Below are 14960 nucleotides of genomic sequence, written 5' to 3'. Positions count from 1 at the left end.
CTTTTAAGCTTCTGAGTGCCCAGGTAGCAATCACTGTTACGGGTTGAGCCAGAAATGGAAATGGAAGTTGCTAGACTGTAAGATCTTAGAGGGCATGGGCTGGGTGCGTGATTTTTCATTGTATCCATCCCAATACCTAAAACATTAACTGGTACATAAAATGTGCTTAATAGTTGCATATTGAGTGAATGATAACTTCCCCAAAACTTTGCTAGAGGCCACAGCAGAAGAAGAAAACAAAGAAAGACACGGAATGATAATATTACCTTTAGTTTCTCAGCCTTCCTTCTAAGGAAACAAAAGCTCTTTCACTTCTTCTATCTTGTTTGTCCTTCTCAGCAGCTCTGTTGGGAAATAAAGGTAGATGTGATTAATTCCATTTTAGAACTGGAGAGGGAAGCTCAAGTCCAGAACAAATAGCTAATCATAACTAATTGGACCAGAATTTCACTGTTGCCCACTGGTAGGGCCAGGATCGAAACCCAGGCCTTATGACTTCCTGTTGTGTGCTTAGTTCAAAACACAACCCTCCACAGAATTGCCTCTCTGGTTTTTAGGAGGGCAGTTCACAAGAGAAATTCATCAGGAAAGAGCAAACTCCCACAGCACTCCAACAGTACCATACCTCAGTGAGTGAGCTGCATCTGAAAGAAAATAATCTTAACAAACAAACAAAAAAAATCTAAGATGTTTCCCCATGCCAACACTAGGATAACTAAACTCAATTCCCAATGGGGCTCTGCTCACATAATTGGGAGCTACCTGTTTTGTTGTACCCCTTTTGAAGGGAGCCTCATCTGCCTTCAGTCTGGTTTTTGTGTCTGAGTGGGGCTCAGGTGCTGACTGCAGGTGTGGCATCCAGCAGGTGCATGGACAGGAGCCAGCATTTCATATCTTCATACCGAAGGGCTTGAGTCACTCACCGAAGGCAGAAGGCAGCCCCTCCTCCTCCTGCTGTTGCCTTGCAAGCACAGGGAACCTGCCTTGCCTGAGGTGCCATTTCAGAACTGCATCTAAACTGTGCCTTCCCAGTAAGGACTAGGGTGAGATCAGTTAAATCACAAATCATGTAACTCAGCTAACTTTCTCACTTGCACAAACTATTGCAGGCATACATCTGCGCCATGGGCACAGCATCAGGGAACCTAGGTACAGAATAACCATCTCCTTAAGTGATGGGGAGAAAGGAGGGCCACAACAGACCCACATTTTATATTTAGCCACAGAGCATTGACTCTACTGCAAACAGCCCTGAAATCTCAGAAGTACTCACCGCCCTCCACCCCCCCAAAAAAGATGGAGTACAGCAAAAAGAACCTGCGAGAAATCTTGCACTCCTATTCTCACCATAACCTCTCTCCTTCAGGCTTCCAAGGGAGAACTGCTTAGCCTGGTCACAGAAAGCACCAAGTCAGAAAATTCATCATATTTGCCTAATCAAAGCCCAACTGGCAGCCTGAGGCAGACAGAATGTTCCTGGGAGTAAAGGGGGTCATCAAAATTTTCTTAGCTCCAAAAATTGTCTGCTTAAAAAAAAAAAAAAAACCTGTCTGCCTCCCCCACTCTCTCTCTCAGGCACACACAGAGACCAAAGAGAAACTACCTCTTTTTTTCTACCTCCCATAGGGAAAAAAAAAAAAAAAAATCAAATCTTACCTTAATAAAATGGTTTATTGTCATTTGTTCTATTTCCCTAATTCAAATAAGCTTTGGTTTACAGCCCATGATCCAGAAAGCAAAACTGGCTACCACACTAAAATGTGATCATTGTATATAAATATAGTAAAACAAAAATCTGAATTGAAAATCTAAATGTAATAAAGAGGAAATTAGGTTTCTTCAAAATAGGCAATCTAAATAATTTTCCCCATCTGTGATTTTTAATCTTAGTTTGCTATCACATGGAACAAATGTCACTAATTCAATGCAAATACATGCCCCTTGAAAACAACCAAAATGAGTAAGGGATGTACTAATTAGCTTCCTAATGGGGAAGGTTTTAATTGAGCTATTCTTTAACAACCTTCATCAAAGTTTCCAGGGCAACTTCATAAAAGGATGTCAAACCTGGCCCATATTTTTATTCCCTTAAAAATAATTCTCAATACACAGACACACAGAAAGCTGATTTCTCTTCAATGCTGTTAACACTCAGGCCACTACATTTTCTGATGTCAGCAATCCCCTTCCCACAAATATTCCAAGTATGCACCACCGTCATTCTCCTTTCAATTATGTGGTTTCTCTGCTCCTTTACTGATTGAGTCCAGGCCTCTCGGATAATGAGAAGCATGTGCAGGGAAAATATGCTCTTAAAAAACACATACATCAGTTTTATCTGCATCATAAAGGGGAGAGCAGATCATTTGTCCATATCAAAAAGATCGAAATATGAAGTTTGCTATGGGGTATAAATAAGGGGGAAAAAAGATCAGTATCAATGCCTAAAGTTGGTAGTGGTGGTGGGGGGGCACAGTTATTGTGGTCTGATGCGACACCAATAAGAATAAGGGAGACTTCCCACCAAATCCACCCTTCCTAGCTTGGCCACATTTATATTTTATGTTATCTTAATGTTTCTTTTGGGGGTATTTAAGTTCTGACATACACATGGAAATGAGCCACGAATTGTACAGCAAGCATAAATATTCCATCATTAATAAAAACCAGCTGTGTATAAAACACTACAATGGCTGGGTTTCAGTTACTGGCTATCATCAGTATGTGTCACAAGCAAATATTACTGAAAACTTTCTCCCTTAAAACACGCATGCTCACATACACACAGACGTTTGCTTTATTCTTTTTCATCTTTTGGAGGAGCTTTGAAGAACTCACTGATCTCTACGGTCCTTTTCAACTAATGTTTCTTTTTGAAGCTATTTTTCACCACCCGGGAAGATGCTGGAGTCCTCTTATTTGTACCTCAACTTACCACACAGTACAAAACTGTTTAATTTTTTTTTTCCAAAAAGCCGAGAGGGCCAATAATCCAAATGTTGGGTTAATGGTAATTACAGTCAGTAAGGCAATGGGGCACCAAAGGGCATTGTATGTTATAAGAGAGCAAAGCTCATTAAAAAGGAACACCTGCTCAAGACCCTATAATAAGCCTGCTTTGCCATAATGCAAACACCTTTCATCCAATGACCTCAAAGCATGTGCCCAATATGAAGCATGCTGAAACACCTCTGTAAGGTATTAATATCTTCGCTTCCCAGAAGGGTAACTGAGGCTTAGAGCAGCTAATTCATTTGCCGTTGGTCACATGGTAAGCCAGAGAGGGGCTAGGCAGAGAAAACCAGATCCCGGCTTCCAGTCATAAAAGCTGGCTTCAAGTCACACAAGCTAATGGTATTTCATAGAGTTAGGGTAAGAGTGAAAGTGCCTTTACAAATATCAAGGCAAGCCCACAGACTTAAAAGAGTAGATTTTCAAGAATTGCCTCAGGAAACATCAGCAAATATGTTCATTTGCATTTTCTCCAGGATCGTATATTACCAAAAAAAAAAAAAAAAAAAAGTTCCTGTTACTCATTTGGTACTTTCTAAATATTAAAAACTAGTACCACACTTTCTATTCCAGTTAGAGAAATTTAATCTAATTTATGATGAGCCACTGGTTTCCAGGAATGAGTCCATCAAATCTTTTTTTCTTTTTCTTTCTTTTTTCTGAGACAGAGTTTCGCTCTTGTTGCTCAGGCTGGTGGCTCACTGCAACCTCCGCTTCCTGGGGTTCAAGGGATTCTTGTGCCTCAGGCTCCCAAGTAGCTGGGATTATAGGTACGTGCCACTGTGCAAAGCTAATTTTGTATTTTTAGTAGAAACAGGGTTTCACCATGTTGGTCAGGCTGGTCTTGAACACCTGACCTTAGGTGATCCACCTGCCTCTGCCTCCCAAAGTGCTGGGATTACAGGTATGAGCTACTGCACCCAGCGAATCCATCAAATCTTAAAGATCACATGTATACCATACTTTTGTTAACAAAGGAAAATTAAAGGACTATGAAACTGAACTTTTACTACATGGTGAAGATCTCAGATGAAGAACCCATTATGCATGGCGCATTCTGCTGCTTACCTAATGTCTTTTATTTAACTGTCTAAAATCCTTAGTTTATCTGCTTTTAGTCTAATTTAAACATGTTATTTTCCGTGCTATAAAACAAGTATATCTGTGCTTTCCTGCTTCTCCTTTCTCATTCTGGAGATTCCATAGTCCACCCAAATTTGTACTCACTTGATGGGATATCACTGTACAGTGATTTAATAATCATTGCCAACGATTTAGACAAAGTAAACAGTGAACCCTAGTTTGTTGTTGTTGTTAACAAGAATGGGGGAGAGATAACAGGAGGTCAAATGAATTGAATTAACAGCCTTGCGAGATACATGAACAACTCCTGAATCACAGAAAGTGTTTAGGGATTACTTATTATATCCGTTAACCTCTCCTGGTATTTGAGAAACAAAATATATGGGAGTTTTCATGTGTCCTCGGTCAGATTCTGCCTTTGTTCCTCCACATGGATTTACAAAGCTAAGTCTAAGGTGGGCTCTTATTGAAAAGCAACATTGCATATATCTGTGGCTTTAATTATCTAAAATTCATGTTAGTACAGGAACCAGGACTTGAAAGGAACTAGAAAAAATGAAAGCAGGTGATCTGTTAGGATGATGGAATTCTTGATAAAGTTTTAGGCAGAGTCTTAGCTTCTTAATTTGGAGTCATTAAAATATAAAACATAATGCATCTATATTGATATATCCTTACATGATCTTTTGTTTTAACATGATGACTAGATGAATGAATTTCTAACAACTGTTGCACTTCTTTCTAGTAGCAATCATTCACATTCATACTAGATACTGAGGCCTAGAAAGAAAACCATAAATTTATGAGAACTGGCTCTCAAAATCACCCTGTCCGAACCCACAATTTACAGTGGAAAAAAAATACTTAACAGAAGTAGTAAACCAAGTTACAGTTGGGCCTAGAGCCCATCCTTCTCACCAACAGGCTCACTAGGAAATCTTATTGCAGATTCTTAGGTTAAAAGTGGCATCAGTCGCCACTGTTTACTAGAAAGAACTTTCTGGATCCCTTGGTAAGTCAAATACAGTGACTGGAAATAAAATATTTTACCTATATGGGGTGGATATTCTCATCCTTAGAATTGTTCAAAATCTATAAAGTCTGATTTATTTTCAAAAAGTAATACTAGCTCTCTTCTGCAAGCAGTTGTAGGCCGGAGCTAACGTGGCCAGCATTATTACAAGCCAGAATGATTTAGACAATTAACTAACTCCATTCCATATAACAAAAAGTTTCAAAGGCCAAATAATGGTCTCACTTCATTTAAGCAATAATCATTACAAATTCTTATGTATTCCTTTATGCAATAAATATGCTTCTGAGAAGGGCCAGTTAGAGTGAATTTTTATATATCAAGTCACAGTTTAAAGGCACTAACTAGGAAAGCTAGTACTTACAAAGAAACCTGTTGGGGATTCTTTTATAAAGCAAATGACCTCCTATTTTCTTTCTTTCTTTTTCTTTTTCTTTTTTGTTCAGATTGTGTGTGTTGTGTGTGGAAGGGGCGACTTCCCTCCTTTCTCTGGGTTAAAAGGGGTCAGAAGCCCACCATGGAGGAGAGTAATGCAGTATGACCAGCCTGTTTAATAGCCCCTTAGTTCCTGGGACAAAATTCTAACCTTTGACTTGGGGGTGGAACCCTAGATTTTGGACCAAAGTCCACAAAAGGCAGCAAGGAGGGAAAAGCAAGTAAGACTAAAGACAACACATCATAGTAAAACACCAACAAAAATTCCTGGGGACAGGAAATCAATGGATCACAATTCTAAACAAATTGGTTTAGTCCCCAGCTAATTAACTTGTCAAGCAGATCACTAAACCTACTGAATCCATGAGAGAAAGAGATGATGTAATAGGAGATTTGGAAACATTTACCCATTTACCATCCTAAAAGGCTCCACTACGACCACACACACCTCTCCCCACCCCTTTCAATATGTTTAAGCTGGGCTTAATGGGTGCAAAGGACAATTTCTACCAGACAGTCCCCAAGAATAGACTGTTCTCATGCATTCCAAATGCTCAGTCTCCATGGAGGAGGCTACCTGGTCGCAAGCATTTCCCAAGAGGGAATATATCCTCTATTCCTCCTCACTGGTAACAACTCCCCCACTCCACCCCCACGTCCCAAACAAAACAAAACAACTTCTAACCATCCTGAGAACTTCAGGGGACTTTTCTGAGGTAAAGGAAAAGAAACGTTAAGAGGGGAACAGGAAAGTGTGAGAAACTCCTCTTGTCTCCAAATGGAAAAAAAGGCCTTAAAAAGCTGGATCAAAGGAAGAAAGGGGGATGGGGAAGAAGGGCTGCTTAATTACAAAGACACCCTTTTAAAGAAGGCGCAGGCCCTGGGAGAGGGCTCTTAGGAGAGGCACAGAAGCAGATGTACCCACTTAGAATTCTGGCACTCAGTGGGACCTCAAGGTCATAGTATCCATCTCCCTGCCTTCTGATTAGGCTACTCTTAAAGCATTCTAGAGTTTGATGTGGCCTTTACAAAACCTCAGAGAAAGCAACTCTACAAATGTCCTAGTTGGGAATTAGTCTAATAAATCCAACTTCATAAACTGGAAATGAGATTTTAATTTCTAAATCCAAAATTGCATTGACTATGAAATATTAAAATTCCCTTTCTAAAATCTTTTAAATAGCTAAACAGATCCATAAATTTCATGTAAAAGTGACTCCACATACAATGAAGTTTACTTCACATCTACACCATGAAGGTAGAAAAAACACTTTCAATTTTACAAAGCTACAAACTTTTCCAAAGAAAGAAGTAATTTAAAATGAAGTATGATGTCGTGCCAGAAAGTGTCTGTCAATGACACCGGATAAACCCATACAGAATAGTTGAAACCTGAGTTATCATCTGTAAATAGATGTAACTACTCTACAACCACCTGGCTGTTAAAATGTCCCAGGCCAGTTATAAAATGTAGTTTGGTTAGGCCAGCTTTTCCCTCCCAGCTGATCTGAAACAGGATAGCGTTTAAAATTGTCGCCATGTAACGTTCCTTCTCTACCTTCCTACTTTCCTTTCCCTCATTAAAATCAACCAAAGCTATTTTTAAATGTATGTAAATAATGTGTTCCCAAATAAGCAATGGGTTCAGGACAAGTTTTTGAAGACCACCACTTACAAGTTTGATGCACTTGTCCAATTGAAGATAGGTGGGAGATGGATGAAAATGTATCCCACATCCAAAATGGCATTTCAAACTATTCTTAGCTACTAAATGAGGGTGCTGAAAGGTCTGAGAAGGCTTCACAAAGGCTGGCCTGAGAACGAACTTTTCACAAAGCCTAGCTCAAGGAGACTTAAATACCCTTAGCCCTTCATCATTGAAGATTATGGTGACTAATTATCTTCCTCACTGAATGGGAGAAGAGGGTTATATTCATAAAAGTTTTAAACTGCCTCCCAACTTCCACTTTTCATAGTGGGGAGGGAGGAGAACTGAACTAAACATCCCAGGTTGTTGAAAAATTCTTTCTAAAACATACACTAGAGATTGAAAATGCTGTTTCTCACCGACTTCCTCTTTCCTCGCTTATTTAATCTTATTTAGTCCCTTTATGCATATTGTATTATTATTAGTGGAAATTTACCAGGAACTGCTCACAGTCTATTAAAAACTTATTTTTTCTCCCACTTTTCTTTCTCTTGATTTTCACATATCCATGAAGTCAATCTTACTGCTGAAGCACCAACATACAGTGGCCCAGGCTTGGACCCTCAGGACACCTGCCTGATCCCCCCAAAACTATTTACTAACATCTTTGGATCTTCTAAAGCAGATAGGGGCAATTCTCTCCTCATGACCACCACCACAAGCACCACCACCAACACAGATTTCAAAAAGTAGCCTTGTGTTTTAGATTACACAGACTTTAAAACTTCAAGAATTCACGGTCCTACCCCTCCTTCTCCCGCCTCAGGGAGTGTGAGTCCACACCCCAAGCCTAAGCACTTAGGAGAAACCTATCTAGTTATCTGAGATAAGCACTGACTTGCATGCTAGGCTAAACGTAGATTTCAGCTTCCCTCGGGTCTTTAGCTCCTCAACGTGATTAATTTCCTAGAGACCCATAAGAACCCCAGGAGGCAAGGAAGTAAAAGTACCATCTAGTAGTGGTACCCACTAGCATCTCCTCACCTCAGTAGGACGGGAAAGCAGCGCACACTCTAACCGATTTAACTTGCTGCACACCCTAAAAAACTCATGGCCAGCTGCAAAGAAAGTAGAACACACGGGCATTCTCACACGCTCCTAGATCGATTCACTCACGCCGAGGGCACGACCAACTTCATGCCACCATGGATTCCTACCCCAGTTCCCCGCGAAAAGTAACCACACGTCTCCTACCCCTGAAGGCAACGAAGACAAGGTGACGACTCTGCTCGCTCAAGTGGCTTCGGTCCCGGGCCAGCGGCCAGGGATGGGCAGGGGGGAAGCCCCAACTGCCGGCTGCTCCTCTCTTCGCTGCTCCGTCCGGGCTCTCCTTGGTGGCAGTGGACAGGCAGGATACCGGGCCAGAGGGTGGAGCAGCGGATGGTCGGAGGCGAGATTGACTGGAGGTGGTGGTAGTTAGGGGGGGAGGCGGAGAGAACTAAGAGAAGAGGAGGCGAAAGAGAGCGGAGACGGAGGAGTAATTCAGGGGGTCTACCAGTTTAAGCAGCCAGAAAGCTCCTCGGAAGGAAGGGGCGTGACTGCCAAGGCAGCTCCTGGGCAAAGGATGGGAGGTAGGGGAGGGGGACGAACGGGTGGCTTTTCTTCTTGCGGTGAGCGGCTAGGACCGCCCCGGAGCGGCGGACGGGGGGGGGGGTGGGTGGACTGGGGAGGAAGGCGGAGTACAGGGCGGGGAAAGAAGGGCGGGAGCCTGCCTGGACCCTGGAAGTGAGGAGCTAGGGGAGCGCGGAAGAGAGGCGGGGCCGGGGGGCGGGGAAGTTTCAAACAATTAAACCGCGGGGTCCGGGAGCTCGGGCGAAAGCTGGGGACCCTCGCTCTCGCCTTTCAACTAGAGGGGCACGACTCGGTTGCCGTAGCCTTGAGAGTCTGCGCGGGGACTGGCTGGGAAGAAGGAAAGGGTTTTGCAAAAGACTACAATAACCTACGGCAACAGCGCGGCAGAGTCGCGTGGGAGAGCCAGTGCAGCTCTCCGCCCCACAGCGAGAGGAAGAAAAGCAAATAATACAAGTGCTGAAAAGCAGCTTTCACCAAAGCCTGCCTAAAATAATGAAGGAAGGAGCAGTGCTTCTTTGTTTTCCTTCCCCTCTCGCTTCCTATTACTAGCAGGCCCCCACCAGGTCACAGCTCTTCGAGGCACCCTCCTTTCTTCCTCCGCTCTCTCACCCCGGGCGCTTCCCCCGCCTCCCGGTGGCGGGCCACAGAAGCGGCGGGGCGAGAGAGGAGGGGGTCGTGGGCGGGGCTCTGCAGAGGCTCCGCCCCCTGGGCGGTCTGTTAGCGGCGGCCTGGGCGGAGCGGGCCCCTGAAGCGTAAGTCCCGCCCACCATTCTTTTGCAGCTACTCGTTGGCCGGGCCTGGCCTAGTACACGTTTGCGATTGGGCCCGGGAGTCGCCAGTCTCATCCTTTTGTCCCACCAGTCCTCAAAATTAATAAAACTAAACAAGAGACTATTGTGTAGCTCTATGTTCTACCCCAGCTACCGCTGGGAAAAGAAAGATGAGACGTTTTCTCAGTCTCATAGAAGAGTGCAACACTGTGTCGGCCGACCCTGGTACGCCTTTATGTTTATGACACTGTCCAGCCCTCCGCGAATAGGTAACTTTTCTTTCCCCTTAATTCATTAAATCCGGAGGGGGGAAAGTACATGAAATACCAATGTGGCGTTCACATTTCCTGGCTGTGAAAAAAACAAAAACAAACAAACAAACAAAAATGACATTGGTTAAAAACAGAGGGTCGAGAACAGTATCCTGAGACACGGAAAATCTACCATTTTAAATCTGGGAAAACGAAAGCACAAAGAAACAGTGTAGGGGTAGCAAAATAACAGAATTTAGAACCAAAAGAAGAATTCAGTTGGGGCTCTGGCATTTACTACCTAATTGTATGACTAATGTTAAGTGGCTTAACTTCTCAGCCTTAATTTTTCTACCTGTAAATAAATGGTGTTAAGACATGCCCTATTAACTTAATGGCACTGGTGTGAAAATGAAATGTCTGTGAAAACTATAAAGCACTCCAACATGTATGTGTTCCTACTTGTGTATGACACATACTGGAGAGTCTTACATGTGTTAGAGAATTAATATTTTGCTCATCTGTTTTAAGCATTTACATCCAAGGTCGTGTAGGTTTTGTGGCTTTATTTTTAAAAATCAGCTCTTTTCCTACAATTTCGGGGATGGATATTAAGTGGACTCCCTGCAGTTAGAATAATAAATTACCCCTTTTCTAAGAAGGGTGGGTGAGATTTCTTTTTTAAAGTTCTACAGTTTCATGACAACTTAAAGCTATTGTGGTTCTGGTACTGAAAGAGGAAATCATGCTGTGTATCTGCAAAGTGAACTTGAGAAAACAAATATGAAGGAACATTTACCATGGAAACCACCATTCTCTACAGATCCATATTTCCTAGAAAACATTTCAAGTAGGAAGCAAGCCTAACTGTAAAGGCCTTGACAGCACAAGGCTGTTCTAATGAGCTCATGCCCATGAGAGTGACATCCAATTCAAGCCTGCCTAATGGGAGCCATCTGAGGGGCCATGGATCAAGGCATGCAAAAGGAAGTGTGCTTAAAGGAAACACTATCACACAGTAAACTGGGGCTCAGAATGTAACAGTGCAGGAAAAGTAGGGACGATTGCACATCATGGAGTGTGCAGCATTCTCTGTGGAAAGATTCAGAAGCAGGAGTGTGCACAAAATGATTCTCATTATGATTCAGTTTATGTATGAAGTGAGGTTATTTGGGTGATTTTTCATGAATAAAGTGAGTTTTTGAACGTTAAAGATATGGAGATACCTGGTTTGTGAAGCAATGGAAGATGATTTCAGCCTTGTTGGAGTGGACAGAACTAGATGGTGGGGGGCGGTATTTGCTGCAGGACTACTACTAATCACAGTGGCAACAGCATACTTGTTAAAATCAATGCTGTCCAAGTGAAAAAAGTTAAACATGTACATGGAAAAATTCAAATAAAATAGTACTGGACTGGGCACGGTGGCTCACGCCTGTAATCCCAGGACTTTGTGCGGGTGAGGCAGGTGGATCACTTGAGGTCAGGGGTTCAAAACTAGCCTGATCAATATGGTGAAACCCCGTCTCTACTAAAAATACAAAAATTAGCCACACATGGTGGTAGCACAGGCCTGTAGTCCCAGCTGCTGGAGAGGCTGAGACAGAGAATTACTTGAACCCAGGAGGCAGAGGTTGCAGTGAGCCAAGATCACACCACTGCACTGCAGCCTGGGTGAAGGAGCGAGACTCCATCTCAAAAAAAATAATGGAAGATTACAGTGAAAAGTTCCTCCCCACCACTCTGCTCCCATAATCCCATTCTCTTTATGACTGTATGTCAGCTTTCAAATAGATTATTTGCATATTCAAGCATGAGTGCCTATTCCCTTTTTGTTCCTTACAAGTGAAATCATTAATCGTGGCACACCTTGCATTTCTTTACTCAACAATGTGTTTGAAATATCCTTTCATCTCAGGATAACTGTTTCACTTTATTTAATTATAATTCAGTATTCTATTACATTGCAATGCCAAAATTATTTTATTCATCCACTTATTAAATGGGGATTTGGGAGCCAGACACAGTGGTGGCACACATGTCTAGTCCCAACTACAAGGGAGGTTGAGGGAGGAGAATCCCTTGAGGCCAGGATTTCAAGGTCAGCCTGGGCAACATAGCAAGACTCTAAATGTGTGTGGCACAGTTTGCTGTATAAACTGACTCTCTGGAACTAGTTTCCACACTCCACTCTTAACTAATCTCTAAAAAACTGGAGGCAAATTTGGGCTATTTCCTGTTTTTTGCCACTACAGAAGATGCTATCAAAAAAAAAAAAAAAAAAAATCTTGGTAATAAAGGCCTGGTGGCTACGTTTGTAGTATGGCTGCCCCTAGCCTTGAAGTTGTCTTCAAAACACTTTTCTAACATGCTTTCCCCACAGCAACTAGTGCTGTGGAGCAATGGAATTGGAGCAATGAAAACCACTAAAACACTTAATTCCTTTAACACCTCCTCCTCAAACACTGCTTTGGCATTACTCATCTCCAAATGTTGAAGAAATAGAGTTAGCAAGAACTCTAATGCTGTGTGTGAGTGACTTCTTAACCTGTGGCACAGTTTTTTGGTACTTCTGTTTAACCCAGGTCTTCCAAGCCTTCTATCCTGCTATGCAAGACTTCTTTGTTTTCACCCCGAAAACCTTTCAGTTTGTTTAAACCGAGTTTGGATTTAAAGCTATGCATTGCCTGCACTACTTAAAAGAGAGGGGGAGGGGGAGGCCAACATCAACAAACATTGATTGAGCCGCTATTATAGACAAGACTGAAAAAACAAAAAGGCATGTGACTTAGCTCCTGCCTTCAAGGATATAAACATAAAAAGACAACTAACAAGCATGTGCTAAGTGCCAAATGAATGGTATTGACAGTAAAAGCTGTGGAAGTTAAGAGCAGAGAGTGAAAACTAGTTCCAGAGAGTTAGTTTATACAGCAAACTGTGCCACACACATTTAACTAATCCCCACAGCATCCCTGTGTCTTCATATCCTGACTATAAAGTATAGAAAGCCCTCTGGGGGAGACCAGGAGAATTAACCACTAGCTGTAAAACACCTGTGTAAAGACACGGGGTTGCCTAGATACTACACATTAAAAACCTCCATATAACATTACGGAAAAAAAGGAGGATCATTTTAGGCTCAGAATTCACAATCCTTCATCCCAAACTACCTGTCCTGTTTGACCTTTATTTTTTTCTTAAAATACACCTTTATTGCACAATAAAAATCAGTATCTGTCATGTACAAAATAGTCCATTTAAAAAAATCAAAAGTCTACCTTGAAAAGGAAACATTACACAAAATGAAATAAGCCAAATACAAAAGCACAAATATTGTATGATTCCACTTAAATGAGGAATCTAGCACAGGTAAATTCAGAAATAGTAGAGTATTGGTAATCAGGGGCTGGAGGAAGAGGAGTGGGAAGTTAGTGTTTAATGGTGCAATTTCTGTTTGGGATGATGAAAAGGTTTGGAAATAGATAATGGTGATAGTTGTATAATATTTTGAGTGTACTGAAAGCTACTGAATTGTACACTTAAAAATTGTTAAAATGAGGCTGGACGCAGTGGCTCGTGCCTGTAATCCCAACACTTTGGGAGGCCGAGGCGGGTGGATCACAAAGTCAGGAGTTCACAACCAGCCTGGCCAAGATGGTGAACCGCCGTCTCTACTAAAAATACAAAAATTCGCTGGGCATGGTGGCAGTCACCTGTTATCCCAGCTACTCGAAAGGCTGAGGCAGAGAATTGCTTGAACCCGGGAGGTGGAGTTTGCAGTGAGCCGAGATGGCACCACTGCACTCCAGCCCGGGCAACACAGCGAGACTCCATCTCACAAAAAAAAAAAAAAAAAAAAAAAAAAAAAAAAAAAAAAAAAAAAAAAAAAAATGTTAAACTGGCGAGGTGTGGTGGCTCACGCCTGTATTCCCAGCACTTTGGGAGGCCATGGTGGGTGGATCACGAGGTCAGGAGATCGAGACCATCCTGGCCAACATGGTGAAACCCCATCTCTACTAAAAAGGAAAAAATTAGCGGAGCATGGCGACCAGTGCCTGTAATCCCAGCTACTTTGGAGGTTGAGGCAGGAGAATCGTTTGAACCTGGGAGGCAGAGGTTGCAGTGAGCCGAGATGGCACCACTGCACTCCAGCCTGGGCAACAGAACGAGACTGTCTCAAAACAAAATTGTTAAAATGGTAAATTTTCTTATGTATCTCTTCCCCCCCACACACACACACATGCACGAATACACACATACATACACACAAAAAGTAATAACCCTTAGGCTTAGTGTCAGGAGACAATGCCAGTGATAGGGGTTGCAAGAAGGCAGAACCCATGTGAAAAGGGCAGACTGATCGCCACTACAGGGAAATGCCTGTCAATGTGACCAGAGCTTCTGATTTTTTGAAAGAAACCAGAAGTCAAATGTTTTTAGTAGAAAATCTCCAGTTTTTCATTTTGCCAACTAATAAATGTCTTAATTTAAAAATTTTCCCTTTGTGTGCAATATTTTTGTCCAATGTACAGGAAAAGTAGGAAGGAGTGTATAGCTTATCGTCTATTCCCCAATCCCTGGCTAGATTCTTCTTGAAGGAAAGATGATAAAACCATAGTGCTTTGCATTGAATGGCATTTTCCCCTACTTACCAAGTGAACTAGAGTATGGAATGCGCACATCATCCTCTAGTTGCCTAGTGAACAACTAAATGATTTAAATGCATTTATGAACAAAAGCAGAGGCAAGCACGTATGCTAGAAAAAAATAAATCTTAAGGATTTATGTCTCTACACATAACTGTCCCCCTCAATCCCTCCAAAGACAAATGTTGAGAAGCAGCTTTCTTTGGGACACCTCCCAAAATTAGCCTCCTATTTATTCATAAGGACAGTAGCCCTGTACATGCAGAAGCCAAGCTGATCAGAAAATAGCAGCTTTATCTGAACAGGAAAGGAACAAAGGGACCCATATGCACTACAAGACTTCAGTTAAATGCTCTTCCTTCTGGATCCTCTCCCTCCCCCACTTCCACCCTTCCCAAGCATACACACACACACACACACACACACACACACACACACGCACACAAGTAT

General features: G+C 42.3%; 1 protein-coding gene across 7 annotated transcripts in view; it reads right to left on the bottom strand.

Annotated features, from left to right (window-relative positions):
- AMOT (angiomotin) overlaps window positions 1–8905 on the bottom strand; it is a 66458-nt gene extending 57553 nt beyond the window's left edge. For 3 of the 7 annotated variants that reach the window (XM_010346321.3, XM_074392171.1, XM_010346323.3), the window contains exons 1-2: window positions 8466–8905; window positions 267–344 (exon numbers count right to left, since the gene is read on the bottom strand). Coding sequence is in view for 1 of the 7 variants with exons in the window: in XM_039464099.2 (XP_039320033.1) it covers window positions 1–128 (128 nt within the window). In the remaining 6 variants the exon portion in view is untranslated. Of the gene's footprint in view, window positions 149–266; window positions 345–762; window positions 925–8428 lie in introns of those variants that run through there. The other 4 variants (XM_039464099.2, XM_039464097.2, XM_039464098.2 and 1 more) reach the window with 4 other exon arrangements.
- Between the last annotated feature and the right edge of the window lie 6055 nt (window positions 8906–14960).

The sequence above is a fragment of the Saimiri boliviensis genome, chromosome X (genome assembly GCF_048565385.1).
Source record: "Saimiri boliviensis isolate mSaiBol1 chromosome X, mSaiBol1.pri, whole genome shotgun sequence".
NCBI lineage: Eukaryota > Metazoa > Chordata > Mammalia > Primates > Cebidae > Saimiri > Saimiri boliviensis.
The sequence above is the reverse complement of the archived record's forward strand: the minus strand, read 5'-3'. Positions and strand labels throughout refer to the sequence as shown.